General features: G+C 46.8%; 1 protein-coding gene across 1 annotated transcript; it reads left to right on the top strand.

Annotated features, from left to right (window-relative positions):
* The first annotated feature begins 8,359 nt into the window (after positions 1–8,359).
* PROKR2 (prokineticin receptor 2) lies at positions 8,360–19,027 on the top strand. Its single transcript, XM_049651104.1, has 2 exons — positions 8,360–8,936; positions 15,838–19,027. Exons 1-2 carry the CDS (start codon positions 8,479–8,481, stop codon positions 16,532–16,534), a joined length of 1,155 nt encoding a protein of 384 aa, XP_049507061.1. The 5' UTR covers positions 8,360–8,478; the 3' UTR covers positions 16,535–19,027.
* Positions 19,028–23,348: the final 4,321 nt, after the last annotated feature.

Genomic DNA, 23,348 nt, shown 5'->3' with positions numbered 1-23,348 from the left:
TCTCCTTATAAAGCTAAACTGTTTCCAAACCCAACCCAATCTGGCTCTTGGTTTGAAAGCCTTCAGTCTTTCTCATAAGGTACACTGTAGTCCTCTTTTTTTAATGTTTATTTAGTTTTGAGAGAGAGAGAGAAAGTGGGAAAGAGATAGAGAGACAGGGAGACAGAGGATGTCAAGCAGGCTCCACACTGACAGCAGAGAGCCTGACGTGGGGCTCAAACCACAGTCCTCAAGATTATGACCTGAGCCGAAGTTGGAGGCTTAATCAACTGAACCACACAGGTGCCCTGTAGCCCTCTTATTCTACTGTCCTTGCAGAGAACAATGGCATTCCCACCAAGGGGACAACATTAACCAAACTTTCTTCTATTGAGTCCGTTGATGACCTGTTTCTTGCAAGCACTTTGCTCACTCAACTCACCCTTTCCCTAACACTGCCTCCTCCTGAGGGCTCTGAAATATTTCTGAAACAGTTCTAAAAGCAATCACAAATTTCTAAAAAAATCTAGCTTCCATGTAAATTACCATGTTTTTGTGTCTTTCTCCATAGGTAGGGAGTGTGCTGGTGGGCACAGAGCCTGGTGCCTTATCTCCCTCCCAACTATCGTCTTCCTGGCACTTCCCTGGAAGCAGATGGAAACCAGAGAGAGAAAAATACACTAGCTGGGACAGGTGAGTCAACCAGTATGTCTTCCGGAGCCACTCCTTCCAGAATGCTGTGAAAACCGGGTAGATTGAATGAAAGGTAGAAGCCCCTCGAACCATTAATTATGTCCCACCTTTCCCAACAATAACTCATAGACCTTAATTACACTTATTTAATTTAAAAGTTTACCTGGGGCGCCTGAGTGGCTCAGTTGGTGAAGTGTCCAACTCTTGGTTTGGGCTCAGGTCATGATCTCGTGGTTCATGGGTTTGAGCCCCACATCGGGCTCTGTGCTGACAGTGCAGAGCGTGCTTGGGATTCTCTCCCTCTCCCTCTGTCTCTGTCTCTGCTCCTCCCCCACTTGTGTTTTTTTATCTTTCTCTTTCTCTCCCTCAAAATAAATAAATAAACTGTAAAAAATTATAGGGGTGCCTGGGTGGCTCAGTCGGTTAAGCGTCCGACTTCAGCTCAGGTCATGATCTCACACTCCGTGAGTTCGAGCCCCACGTTGGGCTATGTGCTAACAGCTCAGAGCCTGGAGCCTGCTTCAGATTCTGTGTCTCCCCCTTTCTCTGCCCCTCCCCTGCTCATGCTCTCTCTCTCTCTGTCTCAAAAGTAAATAAAAACATTAAAAAAAATTTTTTAATTATAAAAGTTTACCTAAAAATGTGTCTACCGTTGATCACAAGGGCACCTTCATAAGTGGATTATTAATGACTAGATGAGAGACACACAGAGACACAGAAAAATAAACTGAGGTAACTTTCTTGGGGACAGTGTCCCTCCCTATCATACTTTGGATGACTAAGAGGGCACCCTGCATTCAGAACTGAGGTCAAGTGTGAGAGACCAACATTGCTGAGAAATCCTGCTTTTGATTATTGCCTTCTTATGACTTCAACAGATATTTGCTTATTTTTTTTTAATTGTTTTTAATGTTTATTTAGTTTTGAGAAAGAGACAGAGTGTGAGCAGGGAAGAGGTAGAGAGAGAGGGGGAGACACAGAATCCGAAGCAGGCTCCAGGCTCTGAGCTGTCAGCACAGAGCCTGACACGGGGCTTGAACTCACAAACTGCAAGATCATGACCTGAGCTGAAGTCAGTCACTCAACCGACTGAGCCACCCAGGCGCCCGAAGGGATATTTGCTTCTTGATTCAGGTACAGCCCGAGGCACTCACTTCTACCAAAGACTGCTTACCTGGAAAGTGCAAAATGGTGAGACCCTTCACGGGCTTCAATGTAACAATATCTACCCAAATTACAAATGCTTCTATGCTTTCACCAGTACCACTTTTAGGAATTTATTATCCAATTTATTATCATTTGCACATATACAAAAAGATGTCACATACAAAATTATTTGCCAAAGCACCGCTAATTTTATATTATAGCATTCTTGTATAGCACAATATCAGCCAAAAATTGGGAAATAATCCACTTTGCAATTTAACAGGTATAGTTAGAAAATATTAAACCAGTGTGTCTAGAAACAGGGGGAAAATGGAGGGGGACGGGGTGAGAGGGATGCTTCTCACACATTTTGTATATGTTTTGATTTTTTAATCATATGAATTTGTATTGCTTCAAGAAAATTATATGATTATGTGGTATTTCATAAAAGACATTTTTTATCACATATTAAGCAAGTGTAGAGAGTTCAGGTTGTTTCCAGTTCCTTGTTATACTAAACAATGTTGCGATCAACATCTTTGTAGTGAAATCTTTAACTGCTCCATTTATTATTTACACAGGAAAAACTAATAAAAATATAATTTCTGCATTAAAGAATGTTAAAATTTCAAGGCTTCTTATACGTATTAACAAATCAAGCTCCTGAAAATCCGTACCCATTTTTTAAAATAGACTTTATTCTCTTGAGCAGATTTAGGTTCGCAGCAAAACTTAGCCAAAGGTACAGAGATTTCGCATATAATCCCTGCTCCCACACACGCAGAGCCTCCCCCATTACCAACATCCCACACGAGGGTGGTACATTTGTTGTAACCGATGGACCTACACTGACACGTTATTATCACCCAAAAGTCCGTAGCTTACATTAGAGTTCACTCCGCTGTTGTATATTCCATGGGTTTGAACAAATGTCGATTGTCCCGTCTCCGCCATCATAGTATCATATAGAGTAGTGTCACTGCCCTAAAAATCCCCCATGCCCCAACTGTTTGTCCTTCTCTTGCCTAACCTCTGACAACCACTGACCCTTTTACTGTCTCCATAGTTTTGCCTTCTCCAGGATGTCGTGTAGTTGGAATCACACGGTATGTAGCCTTTTCAGATTGGTTTCTTCCGCTTAGTAATATGCACTTACAGTTCTTCTGTGTCTTCTCACGGCTTAATAGAGAGCTCATTTGGTTTTGGCACTGAAAATTCTGTTATCTGGATGTACTCCAGTTTAGTGATCCATTCAGCTACTGAAGGACATCAAGGTTGCTTCCAAATTTTGGTGATTGTGAATAAAACTGCTACACATGCCCGTGTGCAGGTTTTTGTGGAGACATAAGTTTTAAAATACCAAGGAATGTGATTGCTGTATCTTATGGTAAGGATGTGTTTGGCTTTGTAAAACAAAACAAAACAAAAACAAAACAAAGAAAAAAAAACCAACCAGCAAACCTCCAAAGTGGCCGTACCATTTTGCATTTCTACCACAAATAGATCAGAATTCCTGTTGTTCCACATCCTCACCAGCATTTGGTGTTGTCAGTGTTCCAGCCATTGGCTATTCTAGTAAATATGTAGTGGTATCTCACTGGTATTTTAATTTGCATTTCCCTGATGATATATGATATGGAGCATCTTTTCATGTGCTTATTTGTCTGCTATATCTCTTGTCATGAGGTGTCAGTGAAGGTCTTTGGCCAATTTTTTAATTGGTTTGTTTGTTTTCTTACTGATGAGTTTTAGGAGTTCTTTGTGTATTTGGGGGTAAAAGTCCTTCATCAGATATGTCTTTTACCCATATTATCTCCCAGTCTGTGGTTTGTCTTTTCATTTCTCTTGACAGTGTCTCTTGCAGAGCAGACATTTATAATTTTAATGAAGTCCAGCTTATTAATTCTTTCTTTTATGGATCTTGCCTTTGTTGTTGTATCTAAAAAGCCATCACGAAATCCAAGGTCATCTAGATTTTCTCCTATGTTATCTTCTAGGCATTTTATAGTTTTTCATTGTACAGTTGAGTCTGTGATCCCTTTTGAGTTAATTTGTGTGACAGCTACAAGGTCTGTGTCTAGATTGATTTTTTCACATGGGGATGTCTAATTGTTCCAGCACCATTTGTTGAAAAGACTGTCTTTTCTCCACTGTACTGCCTTCCCTCCTTTGTCAAAAATCAAAAGACTATATTTATGTGGATCTATTTCTGGGCTCTCTGCTCCCTTCCACTGATCCATTTGTCTATTCTTTCACCGATACCACACTGTCTTGATTACTGTAGCTTTATAGTAAGTCTTGAAGTCAGGTAGTGTTGGTCCTCCAATTGTGTTATTCTCCAATATTGTGTGAGCTATTCTGAATCTTCATACAAATTTTTGTTTTGTTTTGTTAATTTTTATTTTTTTTTTTTAGAGAGAGAGAGCGTGCATACAAGTGGGGAAGGGGCCAAAGGGAGAGAGTGAGAGAGAGAATCTTTTTTTTTTTAATGTTTATTTATTTTTAAGAGAGAAAGAGTGCGAGCTGGAGAGGGGCAGAGAGAGAGAGGGAGACAGAATCTGAAGCAGGCTCCAGGCTTAGCACTGTTGGCACACAGTCCGACACGGGGCTCGATCCCATGAAAGGTGAGATCATGACCTGAGCTGAAATCAAGAGTCATATCCTTAACTGACTGAGCCACCCAGGTGCCCTGATATCAACAAACATTCTAAAGTTTACATGAAAGGGCACCTGGGTGGCTCAGTCAGTCATGATCTCACCTTTCATGGGATGGAGCCCTGAGTCAGGTGCTGTGCTGACAATGCTGAGCCTGCTTGGGATTCTCTCTCTCCCTCTTTCTTTCCTCTATCCTACTCGTGCTCTCTCTCTCTCTCTCAAAATAAATAAAAAACTTAAAAAAAGAAAAAATGTTGATATCTACAAAATAACTTGCTGGATTTTGATTGTTTTTTTTTTTTTTAATCTGTAGATCAAATTGGGGAAAACTGACATCTTGACCATATTGAATCTTCCTATCCGTGGACAAGGTAATATCTCTCCATTTATTTAGATTTCTGTCATATAGATCTTGTACATATTTTGTTAGGATTTATACCTAAGTATTTTCCTTTGGGGGCTGCTAGTGTAAATAGTATTGTATTTTCAATTTCAAGTGCCACTTGTTCATTGCTGATATATAGGAAAGCATTTGCCTTTTTTGTATTAACCTTGTATCTTGAAACTTTGCTATAATCACTTATTAGTTCTGGAAAGTTTTTGTTTGTTTGTTTGTTTGTTTGTTTGTTTGTTTTTTGTCAATTCCTTCTGATTTTCTACAAAGACATCATGCCATCTGCAACATAGACCATTTTACTTCTTCCTTCCCAATCCGTATAAGGAATCTTCCCAATCTGCATAAAGAAAACCTAGGAACAGAGTGGTCATGGAAATTGCCTACAATCAGAACCTGGAGGAAGCAAGGTGCAGGGCTCCAGAAACATGGCTCCAGACAGACTGGTGGAGGCCCAAGTGGGATAATCTCTGAAACGCCAAGGAATCTGGCAGTGATGGGTATCGCAAGGCTTTGATGAGGACTTCAGGGTAGGAGATTTGAGCAGGGCAATCTGCCCGGGATTCCCAGCTTCCTCCCCGAGAGCCTCCATCTCCATCACCACCCACCCACCACTATGCACCTCCAAGTCTCCCCGGCACCAGCCCCCTCGGGCACGATGGAATGTACCCCAGCGTCCTCCTAAATGAGCCGCCGTGTAGCGGGAGCGGACGCTGGTGGGGGCTCCTGCCAAAGACCGAACAGCCGGCTCCTGCATGGGCGACCCCAGAGAGGCCCCTCGGCGGGGCACTAAGGGCTCGGATTCCGCACCACCTAACCCCTGCTACTGAAGTCTCATTCACACTTCGGTGCGAAGACGCAGAAGCCTCTTGGAGCGGACCAACCCGGCGGACTGGGGATCCTTGCCAACGCAGCCATAACTCCGCGCGCCCGGCGCCCTTGGCACACCAGGTGCAGGAGCCGAAGGCCCACCGGGTGCCTCGGCGCGGGGGCAGGCTGGGGACCCCGGGGCGGAGTCGAGCGCGGGGCGGGGCGGGGCGCACGGGCAGGGTCCGAGGCGCCTTGCCGAGCTGCAGGGGCGGAGCGCCAACTCCAGCGGGAAGACAGAGACCGCGACGCGCGGGGGAAGCGCGCTGGAGCGAGGAAGAAAGGACACCCCGGAACGCAGCGCCACTGCACGAGGAAGTCGCGGTCCCCCAGTACTGAACCCGGCGCCCAGGGCAGCGGAGCGCGCCGGGAGGAGGCGCCCAGGCAGGTAGGTGCTGAGCTCTGCTCGGTCCGGGGGCTCCCTTGGTGCGGTGGGGGCGTCATCCGGGCTGGGGCGCCGACGCCCACTTCTTTCTCCGAATCCACTCGGGCTGGGGGCGCCGACGCCCACTCCTTTCTCCGGGGGATTCGGGTTGCTTTGCCTCCCGTGCTTCTCGGGAGGCTCCCGGGCTGACTCCAAGTGGAGGAGTTCGTGCCGGGAGAGTCCACCACCCGCCAGGACCGGGCAGGGGACCCGGCGACGGGAAGCCGGGACTGGGGCGCGCGGGCGGCTGGGCTGGCGGGCGAGCGCCAAACTGCAGGGGAGGGCTTGGGCAGGGGGCACCTCGTTGAAAGGGAAGCTGAAGAGGGAAGCATCTCCCGGGTAATTCCCACTCACCGGGTCCAGCCCCTAACCCCGGTTTTCTTCTGGCCCGGAGGCCTCGCACGCTTCGCCTTTGGAGCCCGAATCTCCGACTCGATTCCCGCCCTTGCTGGGCGGCGCCTCCGGGACCGCGCGGCCGCGCCGGGGCGGGTAAGGGAGGGAGGGGAGAGGGCGCCCGAAGCGGGTTGGTCTGGGGCAGGGGGGTGCGTCCCCGGAAAAATGGGGCCGAGACCTGCGCCACCCGGGCTCACGTCCCCTCCTCGCGGAGCGTGGCAGCCGAGAGGACGCGACTCCCGCTTCTCCGTCTCGGGTCGGGCACTGTCTGCGGGGACCCGGGCTTCGCGGGAGAAGGCGAGGCGACCCGGACGGAGGACGCTCCCGGCTGCGGACGCCGTTGGCACTTGAACGTCGTCTGGCGGAGGAGGTTTTCGCCTCGGGTACGCAGCAGTCGCACGCGCTGCAGGTTCGAGCGGCCCTGCCACCCTGCGACGGCCGTCCCTGCTGCTTCAGTTCCTGTCCCTCTCTCTCCCCCTCCTCTGACGGGGCCGGGCCAAACCCGCTCTCCAGTTTGGTCCATTCTTGCTATCAGCATCCCGCGGCGCCCACACTTGGAGTCGTTTCCAGTTGTGTTAAGCCTGGAGAGGCAGGACACAGCTTGATGGCTGGGGTCTTCTTTCTGCTGGTGTTGGGATCTCGAGTTTCTTGTTTTTGTTTTGTTTTGTTTTTTTTCCCAAGGCCCTCCGATGCGTTGAACCCGGTGGTGCCCCATCTCCTAAGGGCTCAGTACTTCCGAGACTTTATTTTCCTTTGCTGTGGGGATCTTGAGGCACTGAAAACATAAAGGACTCGGGACAGTTTCAGCTCTCAGGCCCTCCTGGATCCTCCCTGATATCCCCTTCCCCTTACTCCTGCCCCCCCTTGGGGGCCGTTTTCAGTTAAGCCGGGTCTTGGAGCAGCCACCACCACTTTCAGAGGACAGGGACCTTGGTGACAAGATGTGGTGCTTCCCAGTCAGGGTTGATTCTGGGGGAGAACTGGGGGGGGGGGGAGCTGTCCAAGGAGACAGGGAGCTGATCACAAAAGTGGGAGCAGGGAGGGGAAGCAGACAAAGCGTTTCTTGTTAGATCTGGTTCCCAAAGCACAGAGGAGCAGCAGCAGAATTCTCTCCCACCCACAGCCCCCTTCACCAGCAGAATCCTGGGCGGATCCTCATTCCTGCATCCCACAGACTCCTGTCCAGCCTCCACTGTCCAGGCCCGGTCTAGGCAGCGGGGATTTGGTTTATAGGAAGATCAGTGCTCAGACAGCATAAATCACTGGCCCAGGATGACTCAGCCTGTTCATGTGAAAATGGATTTGGTGATGTCCATGTCCAAGGTTTGGCCAGGACATAGGGGCCAGTGCCCTGCTTTGGAGGAAAGACCTTGCCGTGTGTCCCGATCCTCCGGCTTCATTGTCCTTGACCAAAAGGTGACACGGCATGGTAGCTGCTGTGGAAGCCTGGGCCAACCGCCTGGAACAAGCTTGTTAAACTTTTTGAAGACCTTGTGGGAGTTGATGGTGGGAAGGAGAGAGTGACTGGGCAGTCAGACTGGTCCCGGCTCCTGAGAAAAAGACAGACATGCAGGCTCTTCATGGGTGTCTCTGGAGAATCTAGTTCATCCTATGCCCAGTACCTCCTGAAAGCCAATGGGGGATTTCCCAGTTTCCAGACCTCATGTCCTCTCTCCCCCAAAGTCTGGGTAATTCTGTCTCAGGGTAGTCACTGGGTCTGGTTGGCTTCCACTTGGGGAGCTCTGGGAGAATATTACCAGGTATTTTCCTGCATGTTGCCCACTGACTGTGTCTCCTTCCAGGGTCCAGGATGGTGTGGTGACTCTCCTCAAGGATGTGGGCGGGGTGCTAGGCTCGGCGACTCACGACAGCAGAAGGTCTGGATCCCCAGCTCAGAATTCTCACCACTCCACCTGCAGTCTCCACCATGGCAGCCCAGAATGGAAACACTACTTTCGCACCCAACTTCAGCCCGGCTCAAGACCATACCTCCTCCCTCCCGTTCAACTTCAGTTATGGTGATTACGACCTCCCTCTGGACGAGGACGAGGACATGACCAAGACTCGGACCTTCTTTGCCGCCAAGATCGTCATCGGTGTGGCACTGGCGGGCATCATGCTGGTTTGCGGCGTCGGCAACTTTGTCTTTATTGCTGCCCTCGCCCGCTGTAAGAAGCTGCGCAACCTGACCAACCTGCTCATCGCTAACCTGGCCGTCTCTGACTTCCTGGTGGCCGTCATCTGCTGCCCCTTCGAGATGGACTACTACGTGGTGCGCCAGCTCTCCTGGGAGCACGGCCACGCGCTCTGCGCCTCTGTCAACTACCTGCGTACAGTCTCACTCTACGTCTCCACCAACGCCCTGCTGGCCATCGCTATCGACAGGTGAGGGTGCCGGTCCAGGGTAAAGATGGGGGCTGGGCCAGGTGGCCCCTTTCCTCACTTCAGCCCCGACAGGTTGGCGCCGCTGCCGATTCGGAGGCTGGCTCATCTACTCGAGGCAAGAGGAGACCTGATTTCCTCACTTGGGGCTCACGATCCCCCCCAGACGTGGGCGAGAGGGAGGCTCCTGAGCACCCCCAGCTCTGGGCCGTGCCTGCAGATACCACGTCTGCCACAGAGTGGGTGCAGGCATGTCACGTGAGCGCGAGCAGCCACAAACACGACCGAACGCAAAAGCAGAAAGTTTAGGCCACGTGAGACTTCACCAGGGCACCTTCCGGTCAGGGTCACGCGTACCAAGTTTGTCCTGTAGCCAGTACCCAAGTCAAGACGTGGAACATTTATTTGCATCACCTAGAAAACTCCCTTGTCCCCCTTACCAGTCAGTTCGCACCCCACACAACCACGGCTCTGATCTCACTCATCGTCGTTTAATTTTGTCTGTTCTTTAACTTCATAAAAACAGAATCATAGGGTAATGTACCCTTGTTTCTGGTGCCTTTGTTGTAGAGCTGATTTTAATTTTTTTTTTTAAGTTTATTTATTTTTGAGACAGAGAGAGACAGAGCATGAACGGGGGAGGGTCAGAGAGAGAGGGAGACACAGAATCGGAAGCAGGCTCCAGGCTCCGAGCCATCAGCCCAGAGCCCGACGCGGGGCTCGAACTCACGGACTGCAAGATCGTGACCTGAGCTGAAGTCGGACGCTCAACCAACTGAGCCACCCAGGTGCCCCAGAGCTGATTTTAAAATAAGATAATCGCCTATTTGTAGAAAAGAGGGAAGGACATCCTTGCCTTTGTTTCCTTACGTACATCCATGGGCTCATTTGCATACATTTGCATGAGATGTTCTGGAAGTCCTTGCTCTGTTATAAATTTATAAAATCTACAAAATTTCTAGTAGCAGCTTGTGACAAATCTTACACGTGTTTTATTTACGCAAACAGCTATAGAGCTATAAGCCAGTATCAGGTCACCGGTGGCTCTGTTTGAGGGGGGCAGCTGGTAAAACATCCTCTTGGTCCACGGTGTGCTGAAACTCATTTTTAAATATTTTTTTATTATTTTCTTAAATGTTATTTAAAAAAATTTTTTAATGTTCATTTTTTTTTTTTTTTGAGAGAGAGAGAGAGAGAGAGAGAGAGAGGGTGCGAGCAAGGGAGGGGCAGAAAGAGAGGGAGATACAGAATCCGAAGCAGGTTCCAGGCTCTGAGCTGTCAGCACAGAGCCCGACACGGCCTCGAACCCACAAACCGCGAGATCATGACCTGAGCTGAAATCAGACGCTTAACTGACTGAGCCACCCAGAGGCCCCTAAATTCATTTTGATGATGTGTTTTTTAAACATCTTTTTTCCCTTCTGTCTCCTTTGAACTCTTCAGTTTTTTCCTTGCTCTCAGTGCTATTTAGGTTTGTCGTCCCTTTTAATGAGGCAGTTCATTATTTTTCATAATGAAATACACGTAGAGGTCTAAGAGGCATCTTCTTTTTAAAACATAATTCCTGCAGGATAAACAACTCTGTTATTACAGCTCTCCAACCCTAAAACCAGTGTTTGTAAGATGTAACTGTCCAGCAACTGCACAAAATCCCCGAGGGCAAATGATACAAAGTCAGATTCCTAGCCCCCACCCCCCAGCCCTACTAAATGAGAATCCCTTGGGCTAGGTCCCAGGAATCTGCATTTTTATCCAATTCCCTGAGTGATTCTGATGCTCACTCAGGTGAGAGTTATCCCTGTCCTCATCCCCTTTGACCTGTGGAAACCTTTGTCTTTATAACGTTGGGGGTTTGGGCGACGTAGGAGTCTCTTAGGAAGCAGCCATCCAGTCATAATACAAAGAGTGGTTCCTTTTTCACCCTGAACCAGCTCTGCCGTCAGCTTCCCAGCTCCATCCACAGCTCTGCCATTCTGCCCATCACCCAGGCAGCAAATGTTACCATCATTCTTTTTTTTTTTTTTTTTTTTTAGGTTTTTATTTGAATTCCAGTTAGTTAACATACAGCGTAATATTAGTTTCAGGTCTACAGTATAGTGACTCAATACTTCCTCACAGCGCCAGTGCTCATCGTGACAAGTGCACCCCTTAATCCCCATCACCTGTTCCGCCCATCCACCCCCCCACCTCCCCAGTTTGTTCTCCATTGTTAAGAGTGTATTTCTCTGTTTCTCTCTCTCTTTTCCCACTTTGCTCATTTGTTTTGTTTCTTAAATGCCACATATGAGTGAAATCATATGGTATTTGTCCTCTTGACTTATTTTGCTTAGCATTACGCTCTCTAGCTCCATCCACGCCATTGCAAATGGCAAGATTTCATTTTTTTTTTTTAATGTTTACTTATTTTGAGAGCGAGAAAGAGAGAGAGAGCCGGGGAGGGGTAGAGAGCGAGGGAGAGAGAGACACTGCCAAGCAGGCTCTGCGCTGTCAGTGTAGAGCCCCATGCGGGGCCCCATCTCACAAACTGTGACATCATGACCTCAGCTGAAATCAAGAATCTGACACTTAACCCACTAAGCCAACAGGCACCCAAGATTGCATTCTTTTTGATAGTTAAGTAATGTTCCATTATATATATATGTATATATATATAATCACGTATGTATATATATGATATAATCACATATATATGTATATATATAATATAATCACATATATATATCTGTATATCACATCTTCTTTATCCATTCATCAATAAATGGACACTTGGGCTGTTTCCATAACTTGGTTATTTATTATAAATAATCCTGTAATAAACATAGGGGTGGGTACATATATCCCTTTGAGTTAATGTTTTTGTATGCTTTGGATTTGCTGGATCATAGGGCAGTTCTATTTTTAACTTTCTGAGGAGCCTCCATACTGTTTTCCACAGTGGCTGCACCAGTTTGCATTCCCACCAATAGTGCAGGAGGTTTCCTTTTTTTCTCCACATCCTCGCCAATCCCTGTTGTTTCTTGTATTTTTTATTTTAGCCATTCTGACAGGCGTGAGGTGCTATCTCATTGTGGTTTTGATTTGTATTTCCCTGATGATGAGTGATGTTGAGCATCTCTTCATGTGTCTGTTGACCATCTGGATGTCTTCTTTGGAGAAGTACCTGGTCATGTCTTCTGCCCATTTTTAAGTTGGATTATTTGCTTTGGGAGTGTTGAGTTGTAGAAGTTCTTTATATATTTTGGATACTAGCCCTTTATTGCATATGTCATTTGCAAATATCTTTTCCCGTTGTGTAGGCTGCCTTTTAGTTTTGTTGTTGTTGTTGTTCTTTTTAGAGAGGGAGTATGAGCAGGGGAGAGGGGCAGAGGAACAGAGAGAGAGAGAGAGAATGAGAATCTTAAGCAGGCTCCATGCTCAGTGAGGAGCCCGACTCAGGGCTCAGTCCCATGACCCTGGGATCATGACCTGAGCTGAAATCAAGAGTCAGACACTCAACCGCTCAACTGACTGAGCGACACAGGCACCCTGCCTTTTAGTTTGGTTGATTGTTTCCTTGACTGTGCAGAAGCTTTTTATTTTGACGCAGTCTCAATAGTTTATTTTTTGCTTTTGTTTCCCTTGCCTCAGGAGACATATCTAGAAAAAAAAGTTGCTACAGAGGATGTCAGAGAAATCACTGCCTGTGCTCTCTTCTAGGATTTTTATAATTTCAGGTCTCACATGTAGGTCTTTAATCCATTTTGAATTCACTTTTGTGTGTGATACAAGAAAGTCGTCCAGTTTCTTTCTTTCCCACGCTGTCTTCCACTGGAATGCAGGAAGCAGAGCCTGAAATGCCAAGGTGAGGGTTGCTAGGGAAATGGTGGTTCAGTAGCCAAGAGGACTCTGGAAACAGAACTAACTCAGGATTTCATCTCTCTCTCTCTTTCTCTCTCTCTCTCCCCTTCCCTCTCAACCCCCCTCCAATATAGTTCCAGCAAGAAAAGTATCTTGATAACCAATGCCAGAGAGAATTTCTACATTCCTGCTTCTTCTGTCGTGGACTCTTAAATTCTAATATTTTCGAATCCAGTAACAACTTCCTCATTACAAAAGAGATTCCAAAATTCAGAGTTGTCATCAAATAAATCAGAAAGGAGGGGCTCCTGGGTGGCACAGTCGGTTAAGCTCTGACTTTGGCTCAGGTCATGATCTCGCGGTCCGTGAGTTCAAGCCCCACATCAGGCTCTGTGCTGGCAGCTCGGAGCCTAGAGCCTGCTTCAGATTCTGCGTCTCCTCTCTCTGCCCCTCCCCTGCTCGTACTCTCTCTCTCTCTCCCTCAAAATCAAATAAACATTAAAAAACAAGAAGAATAAAAAAAAAAAGAAAGAAAGAAAGGCAAAAACACTGGCCTAGGAGTGACTCAGAACATCTGGGTTCCAAGCTGGATAAATCCATTATGCTCCTGGGACTTAGTTTCTTCATCTGTGAAACAGAAATAATAACTTGACTGACAACCTCTCCAGCTTTTTGTCAGGTTCTGAGAAGGTAAACCGACATAAAGCATGTTGGAAGCTATAGTATTTTGTTAAAACTGATCTTTCTCCATGACTTGTCCATTGGCAAGAGGGACAGCCACAAGGTCTTTGTTACCATCTGTCTGCGTGGATGCGTGTTTCCTGAGATCAGCACCCTCCTAGGGTCTCTATGAGCTGAAATAACATCTCTCCCAAGTCCTCTGCACGTAAATCTCACCCTTCTTCTGGCAGTGGCATTCAGAAATGGCAGTAGATAGCCCTTCTGATATTTCCACATAGAACAGGCATGTGTTACCAAGGAGTAAGGTGCACAGGGAAGCCTGTGTCTCTCTCACTGGCCTGTGTCAGGGTTTGTAGGTTTACTTCATTGACTATGAAGTGGCCCCTGTGCTCACAGAGAAAAGCCCTACTGTCCAGTATCAGTGTCATCACTTTGGGAGTGAGAGTTTGGCCGTCCATCTTTCTTATCGTTTTGCCTTATTTTTCAATTGGTTTTGAACCTGAGTGCTGTTTATTAGGCTGTTATATTGGAAAACCTGAAACTCCCTGTGCTGCTTTGACATCCTCGAGCCCCACAGGGCCCCCAGGGTCCCTAGCCATGAGGCCCTCTGTCCTCGCCAGGTATAGCCCTCTACCCAGCAGGAAAGGCTCTTGACCTGCTAGTCTTGTCTCGGCTGGACCAGCTGCACCCTCAGTCCTCAACCTGATGCGTGTCACCTCCCTATCAGGTGGCAAAATTATTCAAACAAGCCGATCACATCCTCTCATGGGAGCCCAGGGTCACTTAATCCTCTTGTCGCTACAAAGCCTGCTGCCCACCACCCCTGCTGGCTCATTCTGTTCCTGTGTGCCACTCCTATGTGGCCCCACATGCTTGGCAGTGTCCCTCTCTCTGGGCGGTGAGTGTAGGTGACTAGTTAACTGCTCTAGGGCTCATCCGTCCACTGCCGGGTGTTGTGTGTTCACTCACCTCGTTCTCCGTAGGGCAGGGGAATCCTGCCTTCATCAGCGGGTGAATAGGACGTGGTCAGAATCTCACAAGCTCCATGAAGCGTTCCCGGACTACATCGCTAACATAATGACCATGTCTTCCTTCAAGTCGCTCTTGACCTGTCACTTGGTTATTCTAGTTTCTGTGTGGAAGAAAAGCTCCCGGAGGTCAAGGACTGTGTCTTCTACTCTGTCTCCGTTTACACAGGTTGGGCCCACAGCAGGACCAGCAACCTGCTGTGGATTTACCAGGTTGTAGCAGATGCTACTGATATGCTCCTCTCAGACCCCTTTGCTCCTGTCACGTCTGCGCCCCTGTCCACTCCCACCTGTCAACACCCGCGTTTCTTTGTCCGAAGGCCTCCTCTGGCTCCCCCAACAATGACTTAGGAGAGTTGGTGTATAAATACCCCTGCTCCCTCCCACTCCTGGGGGAACTACACCTGCTCCAAGAGTTCCTCGGCAAGAACGAGCACCAGTGAAACCTTGCTCAATAGTGCAGCCTGTAGTGACCCCCCGAAGGGCTCCAACCTCTCCCAGGCAGGGTCGCTCACTGGAACGAGCAGGATAAAGCTCTAACGTTGTGTGCCGCTTTGTGGTGTCGAGGCAACTTCACACACCTCATCTGAGCTTGAGACAACCCAGGAGGTGGGTGTAAAAGCTCTGTATCAGGAGCCGGGATCCTGGTCCCTGCACCGAGTGAGGTTGGGCAAGTCATTTACTTCTCACGTTAGACTCCTTAAATTCCACCCTAAACCCACCCCTACGCTCCTGCTCTGTAATGCAGGATGGTCCCTGGTGGGGAGGGGAGAGGAAAGCCCTAGTGCACTGCCCTGAAAAGGCCCCTACCTCTCTCTGAGCTCCAGAGCCCTTTTTTCACCTCAAAACCATGAGGTATTTGGAATAAAGAGTTTTGAAAGTATTAAGTTCTTGGGCAGAATGGCAAGACTGAAAGCCAAGGTGGTGTCAGTGGGACTAATAATAATAACAAGAACACCACATATATTTATTGAACACCTACTACAATGCAAAGCATTTGACAAACATTATCATGTTTAATATTTACAGCAGCCCCACAAGGTAGGTTGTCATTTTATCCCATTTGCATTTGAGGAAATAAATCTCAGAAGGGCTGAGTGATTCCCCCCAGACCCCAAAGCCACTAAGGGGGAAGAGCTGGGATTTATTCCACCTGTTTGCCCAAAGCCTGTGCTGTTTCCACTAAACCACTGCACTACTCCAAATAATGTTGCTAAAATAAGATGAAGTCTGGTGAAGCTGGATAATTACATGGGAACTCACTGTGCCATCCTGTTTTTGTGCCTGTTTGGGCTTAGATCGAGACTAATGTTTCCAAGCACATATCATTATTACTGATGGCTTTCCTCCCCCGCCAGATATCTCGCCATCGTCCACCCCTTGAAACCACGGATGAATTATCAAACGGCCTCCTTCCTGATTGCTTTGGTCTGGGTGGTGTCCATTCTCATTGCCATCCCATCGGCCTACTTCACAACAGAGACGGTCCTGTTCATCGTCAAAAGCCAGGAGAAGATCTTCTGCGGCCAGATCTGGCCGGTGGACCAGCAGCTCTACTACAAGTCCTACTTCCTGTTCATCTTCGGCGTGGAGTTCGTGGGCCCCGTGCTCACCATGACCCTGTGCTACGCCAGGGTGTCCCGCGAGCTGTGGTTCAAGGCCGTCCCGGGCTTCCAGACAGAGCAGATCCGGAAGCGGCTGCGCTGCCGCAGGAAGACGGTGCTGGTGCTCATGTGCGTCCTCACGGCCTACGTGCTGTGCTGGGCACCCTTCTACGGCTTCAGCATCGTGCGTGACTTCTTCCCCGCCGTGTTCGTCAAGGAGAAGCACTACCTCACTGCCTTCTACATGGTCGAGTGCATCGCCATGAGCAACAGCATGATCAACACCGTGTGCTTCGTGACGGTCAAGAACAACACCATGAAGTACTTCAAGAAGATGCTGCTGCTCCACTGGCGGCCCTCCCATCACGGGAGCAAGTCCAGCGCCGACCTGGAGCTCAAAACCAGCGGCATGCCGGCCACCGAAGAGGTGGACTGTATCAGGCTCAAGTGACCGCCTGGTGCTCTGAGGTGGAAAACCCGAAAGCCAGCACTCCGAGCACAGTCCACCAGTAACCAAGTTCACACAGGCTGCCTGGGAAAAGGGCAACTGTGTTCCCACCTCGCTGCCCTCAAGGAGCAGATGCTTCTCAGTCATGGTGGGCGGTGAGACTCAACGCAGCTGACGTGGACTGGACAGCTCCTGTGTGCCGGCCACACCAATGAGATTGGACAAGGCGACAGGAGCTGGCATTTACCAGTTACTGTGTGCAAAAATTAAATAAGAAAAAATGTCAGAAGCTATTGGTGTCACCAAGCGATGGCCAGTCAGAAGCCTCACATGGTTATTGGCACTCACTCTCCATCTACCTACCCTCATTCTCTATCTCATCAGTTTGCAGGAAAGGCAAAAGGCTATAGAATAAGCCACTTAGACGTGATGGAAATGTAAGGATAAGTTCGTCAGAGTGTGGGGTTTACAGCCTTTTAGGAAGAAGGTTCATGCCATCATGTTGAACTTTCCCACTCAGCTCCCATTACCTCCCTAAGGATATTCTTCAGGATTCTGGCTGTGAGAAAAGAATTTTTCTCATAACCAGGCCATTGGTTAGCTACAGTGGTATGATTTCAAAGTAAAGGACCAAAAAAACTCTCTTTTCCACTGATGCTTGAAAGCTCATCATTCTTTTGGGTGAAGACATACAGTCTTGAAATGAGGACCACATCCTGTCCTTGATACATTAGTGTAAAGGATTCAGAGGCTGTAATGTCAGGGAGGAAGGGGACAGAGAAAGGGGTGGAGCTTGCCACTGGCAATGAGCATAATCTATGTTGCTCTTTTACTAAGGTGTGGATCACTTTTCTAGGACAAATCGTCTTTTGAGAACAAAGTGATCTCTACTTGGAACGGAAAGGCCTGGGTTCATGTCTTTAAGATTCATGTGACCTGGATGCTTACTCTCTCGGTTTCTTGGTTTTGCTTCAATGAAATAAGGGTGATGAAAATACCTGTACTGTCTACTTTACAGGAGTATTGGGGGAGCCCGCTGACGCCATAGTTTGTGAAAGTGCTTTGTACTATACTAGTGACAAGAATGGCTAAGTGATATTCAACAGTTTGGATAAGAGAATCCCCATTCACTGTGACTTAATGTGAAGAAACACTCCCGCTTTTTCATTCTTGTTCTTTGGACCAGGGACCCCTGAACTCTTCACAGTGCAGCCCATCTACACTGGGGTAAAAAAAAAAAAAAAAAAAAAGGAACGCCTGTCCTGGGTTGTAATGAAGAAGATTTAACTTCAGAACTTCAATGACTGCCCGCCGCCCCCCACCTCTTCAGAAGCGTTGACGGTCTTCCCTGCATGTTGTCAAGGAGCTTGCCCCAGGGCTGCATAATGTTTGCATTAGTATACATTGGTGATGATTGTGTATATATGTCCTCAATTCTTCCTTGTTCATTTTGAAGCAGAGACTACAAATGGTACCCGGTTTGGGACTGACCCATCCACATTTGGACAACTCCGACTTTTCTGTAGAGAAAGGGTTAATGAGTTGTCTGCTTGTTTGTCTTTGAAGTAAGTGTTGGTTTGCCCAACAGTGAAGTTTCAACCGTTTTCTTCCATCACCACCCAGAAGACTCACCTTCAGCCCAATCACTGTACCCTCAGAAAATGCAGACTCACTTTAACATTAGCTTAAGCCAAATGGTTTGTAAGTTCTAAGTTTACAAAATATACACAATGTGATTTAAAGCAAGCAGCTAAGTATTTGGGGTTATCTGCATTTTTACAAATAGAATAATAACTATGCTTTTATTTATTACCCCCATCCAGACCCTTCTCCTAATTAGATTCTTTAAGAGTAGACTGTGCACCAGTTGTGTGTGTCAAAAGAATTCAGCCCTTTTTTCCTTTTTACCTGAAATGAACCATCCTCTTTTCATTGAAATTTAACCGAAATAACTTTGTAAATATCGGTGTGTTTGTGATTTTTTCCAGGGAATGAGTGTTATGTTATCCAATTAAATAATTAATATATGGAATCTTAACCACAATGTTCAAGTGTTTCCCCATATATATATATATATTTAGATATAAACAAAGTAATAGCCACCTAAACAGTTCAATCATGAAACTGAGAAGAAATTTGTTCAAGGCATATTTAGAACAGTGGCAGCTCAAACCAGCATCCAGCTTCATGTAGGTTACATCCCTCAAGCTTACAGCCCAGGAGTGTTTTCATGCATGCAGAAACGATTTTGTGCCCGTGTTACCCCTTTGTTTAAAAGTCATCTTGTTTGTGTAATGAAAACCGCTGTTTGCATGGAGACTGTCCATTCATCTAACTGGTGTTAAGGTAATAAAAAATTAATTGCACTTGTGTTCACCCTTTTCTTCTCAAGACTAATGAGGGGCGCCTGGGTGGCTCAGTCGGTTAAGCATCCGACTCTTGATTTCAGCTCAGGTTAAGAGCTCAGGGTCGTCAGATCAAGCCCCGAGCCTGCTTAAAGATTCTCTCTCTCCCTCTGCCCCTCTCCACCACTCATGCTCTCTCTCTCTAAAATAAAAAAAGACTAATGATAAGCTTAAGATACTTTTAATGCACTTAGATATGTAAATGTCTATATATACTATTGTGTATTGAAATTTTAATCTCATTTGACAAAACAGATCCATTTCCTTGGCCAGAACAAGAGAAAATATGGCTTTGTGATGAAGCTATTATTAGAGATTTTTCTTTCAGCATCCAATATCTAAATAAGTTGATTCTCAAACTGAAGAAATCAAAAGATGGCTTCAAGCGCTCAGGCATAAAAACCAAGTCCAGACTTATGAGGGAGAATGTGACATGTGGGAGGTGATTAGAAAACTTTAAGAGTTCTGTTTCTAGGGGGAAATGATGGGTTTGAAACATATCTCCTCAATTTAACCATTCTCTCTCCCTTAGGCTCAGAAACACACACACACACACACACACACACACACACATCTATCGGGCACTAGAGCAAGAAATGGCCTTTCAAGAGCATATGATTCAACTTACTCCTTTCTTAGGTGAGGAGATCTGAACGCCAGATGAAAAAATGATTTACTTAAGGATGCACAGCTAACACTTGGAGCCAAAACATTGCCCCAAGGTCTAACTCTGATCCAGTGAACTGCCCTGAGCCACTGTATTCTGGAGAAGAATCTTCCAAAAAAGATAACCTCCTCTAGGAATGCTTCAAGGGCCATTTAAACTGGTTTCTGACCTACTGGGAGAAGTTGCACAAAAGACACCTTCCCTCCCTCTGACAAGCAAAGAGTGCATCCCATCCATGTGACTTCATAATCCAGACTCCAAGATTCCAGAGAAACCAAAGAGCATCATGCCAGGGCCCCTCTAGTGCTCCTATGTTTCTTTCTCCCATGAGAAACATGCCCTCACTGGGGGAGGTCTGAACACATTGACCTAAATGTACATGGAGCTATTTGGAAGTGATACTAGAGCATATGGGAAAGCAGATTGTGAGGAGAGGTGACATTGACCCAAAGGACAGCAGGTAGTGGGAAAGGGGGTTTGTTCATATTCAAAGACAAAGCGAGTCTGGGGCCACCCAAGACACAGTATGCAATCCTCAACCAAGTCACTATCAGCTGACCCCAAGCAGTGGTCATTCTTCATGCTTCCCAAGAACCAAATGCCTTCTGGTCACCAGGTCAGCCTCCCTCCTGAGGCATACCAACCAGGCGCACATTGTCCCCTGGGGTTTTTTGCCCAGCTTACTCCTGTGTTCAGAGAGCTCCAAATAAGGGACAGTTTTTCCAAGAGATTAAACCTGTGTGAGAAAAAAAAATGTGTCTGGCACTTTCTTCAGATATAACCAACTCGTGGGAGGCAAGGGATTTATTGGAACTTAGAATGAAGAAGTAATCGCTGGACAGGGAAACAAGCAGGAAGGAGGTTTGCCTCCCAGAAGCAGGAAGGTCAGCCCTTGGAACAGAAGGCCATGTAGGCACAAGGTCCTTGCATCCTTTTGCTGACTCTTATAGTGAATTTCCGCAGATGAGTGTCACAGGCTGAAATGAAAGAGGTAATTCCTGGAAGCTTGGTTAAGTGTTGTTTAATGTTATTTAATGGTAATCCCAGCTCTGGCTCCAACACAATCTTTTGACTGAACCTGGCTTCAGGGATGGTCCACTGTGTGTGAAAAAAGGGCCTTCCACCCACTCATCCAGTCTCTATGATGCTGCAGAGGAAGAGAGCTGATGGAGGTGCAAGCCTGGGTCCCAAGGTGACTCTTGAGATGATATACAAAATGGAGACACTGTAAACACAAAAGTGGAAGGAATTCAGAAGACAGTTTCCTTCCACCCATGGGATCAGACAAGGTTCGGGGTGGTGGGGTAGTCAGGCAGAGCCCTGGACGATGGTGGGGAGAAGGCATCCCAGGCAAAGGGGACAGAATGACCAAAGATGTAGAAGAGGGGAAATGAGACGGAATACACATGGAATGATGAATTGTTTGATTTGCACAAAGCACGCAGATTGTCTAAAGGGAGAACAGACTCAGGCAGCAGGCTGAAGAGCAGGATGAAGAAAGCGGCCAGGAAGGGGCCAGGATGGACTGAAAGAGCCTAGGAGGCACAATCATACAGAATCAGGTTCAGACAGTAATTCCTGCTTAACCATGTACATTGGGAAGATACCTTACCCCTTAGCTGGGCCTTAGTTCCTCGTGTATTAAATGGGAGTAGTGATAGTACATACATCGTAGGATTATACGTGGTATAACTATATATCTTAGAAAAATGCCGGGGCGCCTGGGTGGCTCAGTCGGTTAAGCGTCTGACTTCGGCTCAGGTTGTGATCTCGCGGTCCGTGAGTTCAAGCCCCGCGTCAGGCTCTGTGCTGACTGCTCAGAGCCTGGAGCCTGTTTCGGATTCTGTGTCTCCCTCTCTCTCTGACCCTCCCCCATTCATGCTCTGTCTCTCTCTGTCTCAAAAATAAATAAACGTTAAAAAATTTAAAAAAAAAGAAAAGAAAAGAAGAATGCCTAGTACATCATAAGCAGTCAAAAAATATTATCTTATGTTTATAATGACTAATTATAGAAAAAGAATTTCTTCTAGAGGAATCCAAAACATTGTGTCATGTATAATGGATATAATGTTTGGGGATTATCAAATCAGAGTCTTTTTATTTTCTGTGATTTCAAGTCTGTAGTTATCTTGGACTCCCACCCATACCAGGCCAGCTCAAATCACAGGAGCTTTTCCATAATGTTGAGAATGCCCTTTCCACCATTAAGCCTGAGCCAGGAAGTTTAATGACTCTCAGGAAGGAGACTATGATGTAGGGGAAGTCTTTCCCATAGAGGAAGAAAAAAACAAGGACCACTCCTTCCAGTCCCTATGATGTTGGGAAAGAAAGAAAAAAGAGTTAATTGAACACAGAGGTATTTGTCCTTGCTTTTTCCTTTATGGGCTAAATCTAGGTGGTGGCGGTAGGGATGCACTAGAACCATCTAAGTTATGGGAATGCCTAAGATCAAGAAGCAGGGACACACCAATGAAATGCTTCCCCAAGTTCACTCTTCCTCAAGCTCCTCTAAGAGGAGTCATGCATGTCACCCAGGGAGATTGTGGACCAGCAGCGGAAGGGGCCACCGTCTTGGTTCCCAGGTTCTGTGACACAATCTTGACATGTGGAAGCGTGCTTAAACCTCTCTGTCATCTCACTTCACCATTTAAAGATGGCTAAATCTCCCCACCCTTGCCCCATCTGGAAGTCCTTGATGTAGGAGTGAGATCAGTGGGCAAAGTGAAATGTGAGTTGTTACTGGGGCTCCCTTGTGAATAGCTGTTGGGAAAACAAGGCACCTAACCTCACCCAGGAGTAGTTCAAAAAATAAGTTCTTTCTCCTTGGAGAAAGAGAAGAGAGAGGGAGGGAGGGAGGGAAAAACCAGAAGAGAGAACGCATAGTCCCATGCCTTTCCAGCCTGATTCAATAGCCACGCACTAGAAAATGTGAGGGATGAAGAGGTGCTTACGAAACATGCAGATGGGGAGAAGATTTGGAAGGAAGAGCTCATCCTTGGCTGTTCTGTGGGACCTGGAATGTCAAAAGCCTTGAACTGCCTTCTGGAGCCCCAAGGGCATTCTCATAGAGGGAGAGAAACACCAGAGAAAGTACTGCCAAGGAGAGAGGGACGGACCCTGGGTGAGGCAAATCCTTTGGGTAGACAATGGAATTTCTAAAAAAGTGAGTGGGAGTCCCAAGATGAGAATAAGAGAGGAGTTGGTGCTCCCTTTCAAAGTAAGAACAAGATGAAAAATGTCTGTTTTCCACTGATTATTGCGGAACTTATTTTTTTAATTTTTTAAAATGTTTATTCATTTATGAGAGAGAGAAAACAGAGCATGAGCAGGGGAGGGGCAGAGAGAGAGGGAGACAGAGAATCCGAAGCAGGCTTCAGGCTCTGAGCAGTCAGCACAGGCCCTGATGTGGGGCTCGAACTCACTGACCGTGAGATCATGACCTGAGCCGAAGTCGGACACTCAACCGACTGAGCCACCCAGGGGACCCATTGCAGAACTTATTTTTAAAGCCTATTTAAGTAAGCAAAATATAAATACAAGAAGCAAATAAAATTAAAATGAAATATTAGAGTAATTTTGGACAAGAGTTTTTAAATAATAATACTATAAAATTACATGTCATTAAATTTTGAATGTAACAAATTGTAAAATAATGCCTTGAAAAAATGTAAATGTGAAGTCAAAGAATAAATGGAAGATGTAATTTGACTACTACCCAATAGAAATAGTAGTAATAAAAAATATA

This window comes from Panthera uncia, assembly GCF_023721935.1.
Source record: "Panthera uncia isolate 11264 chromosome A3 unlocalized genomic scaffold, Puncia_PCG_1.0 HiC_scaffold_11, whole genome shotgun sequence".
Classification (NCBI taxonomy): domain Eukaryota; kingdom Metazoa; phylum Chordata; class Mammalia; order Carnivora; family Felidae; genus Panthera; species Panthera uncia.
The sequence above is the reverse complement of the archived record's forward strand: the minus strand, read 5'-3'. Positions and strand labels throughout refer to the sequence as shown.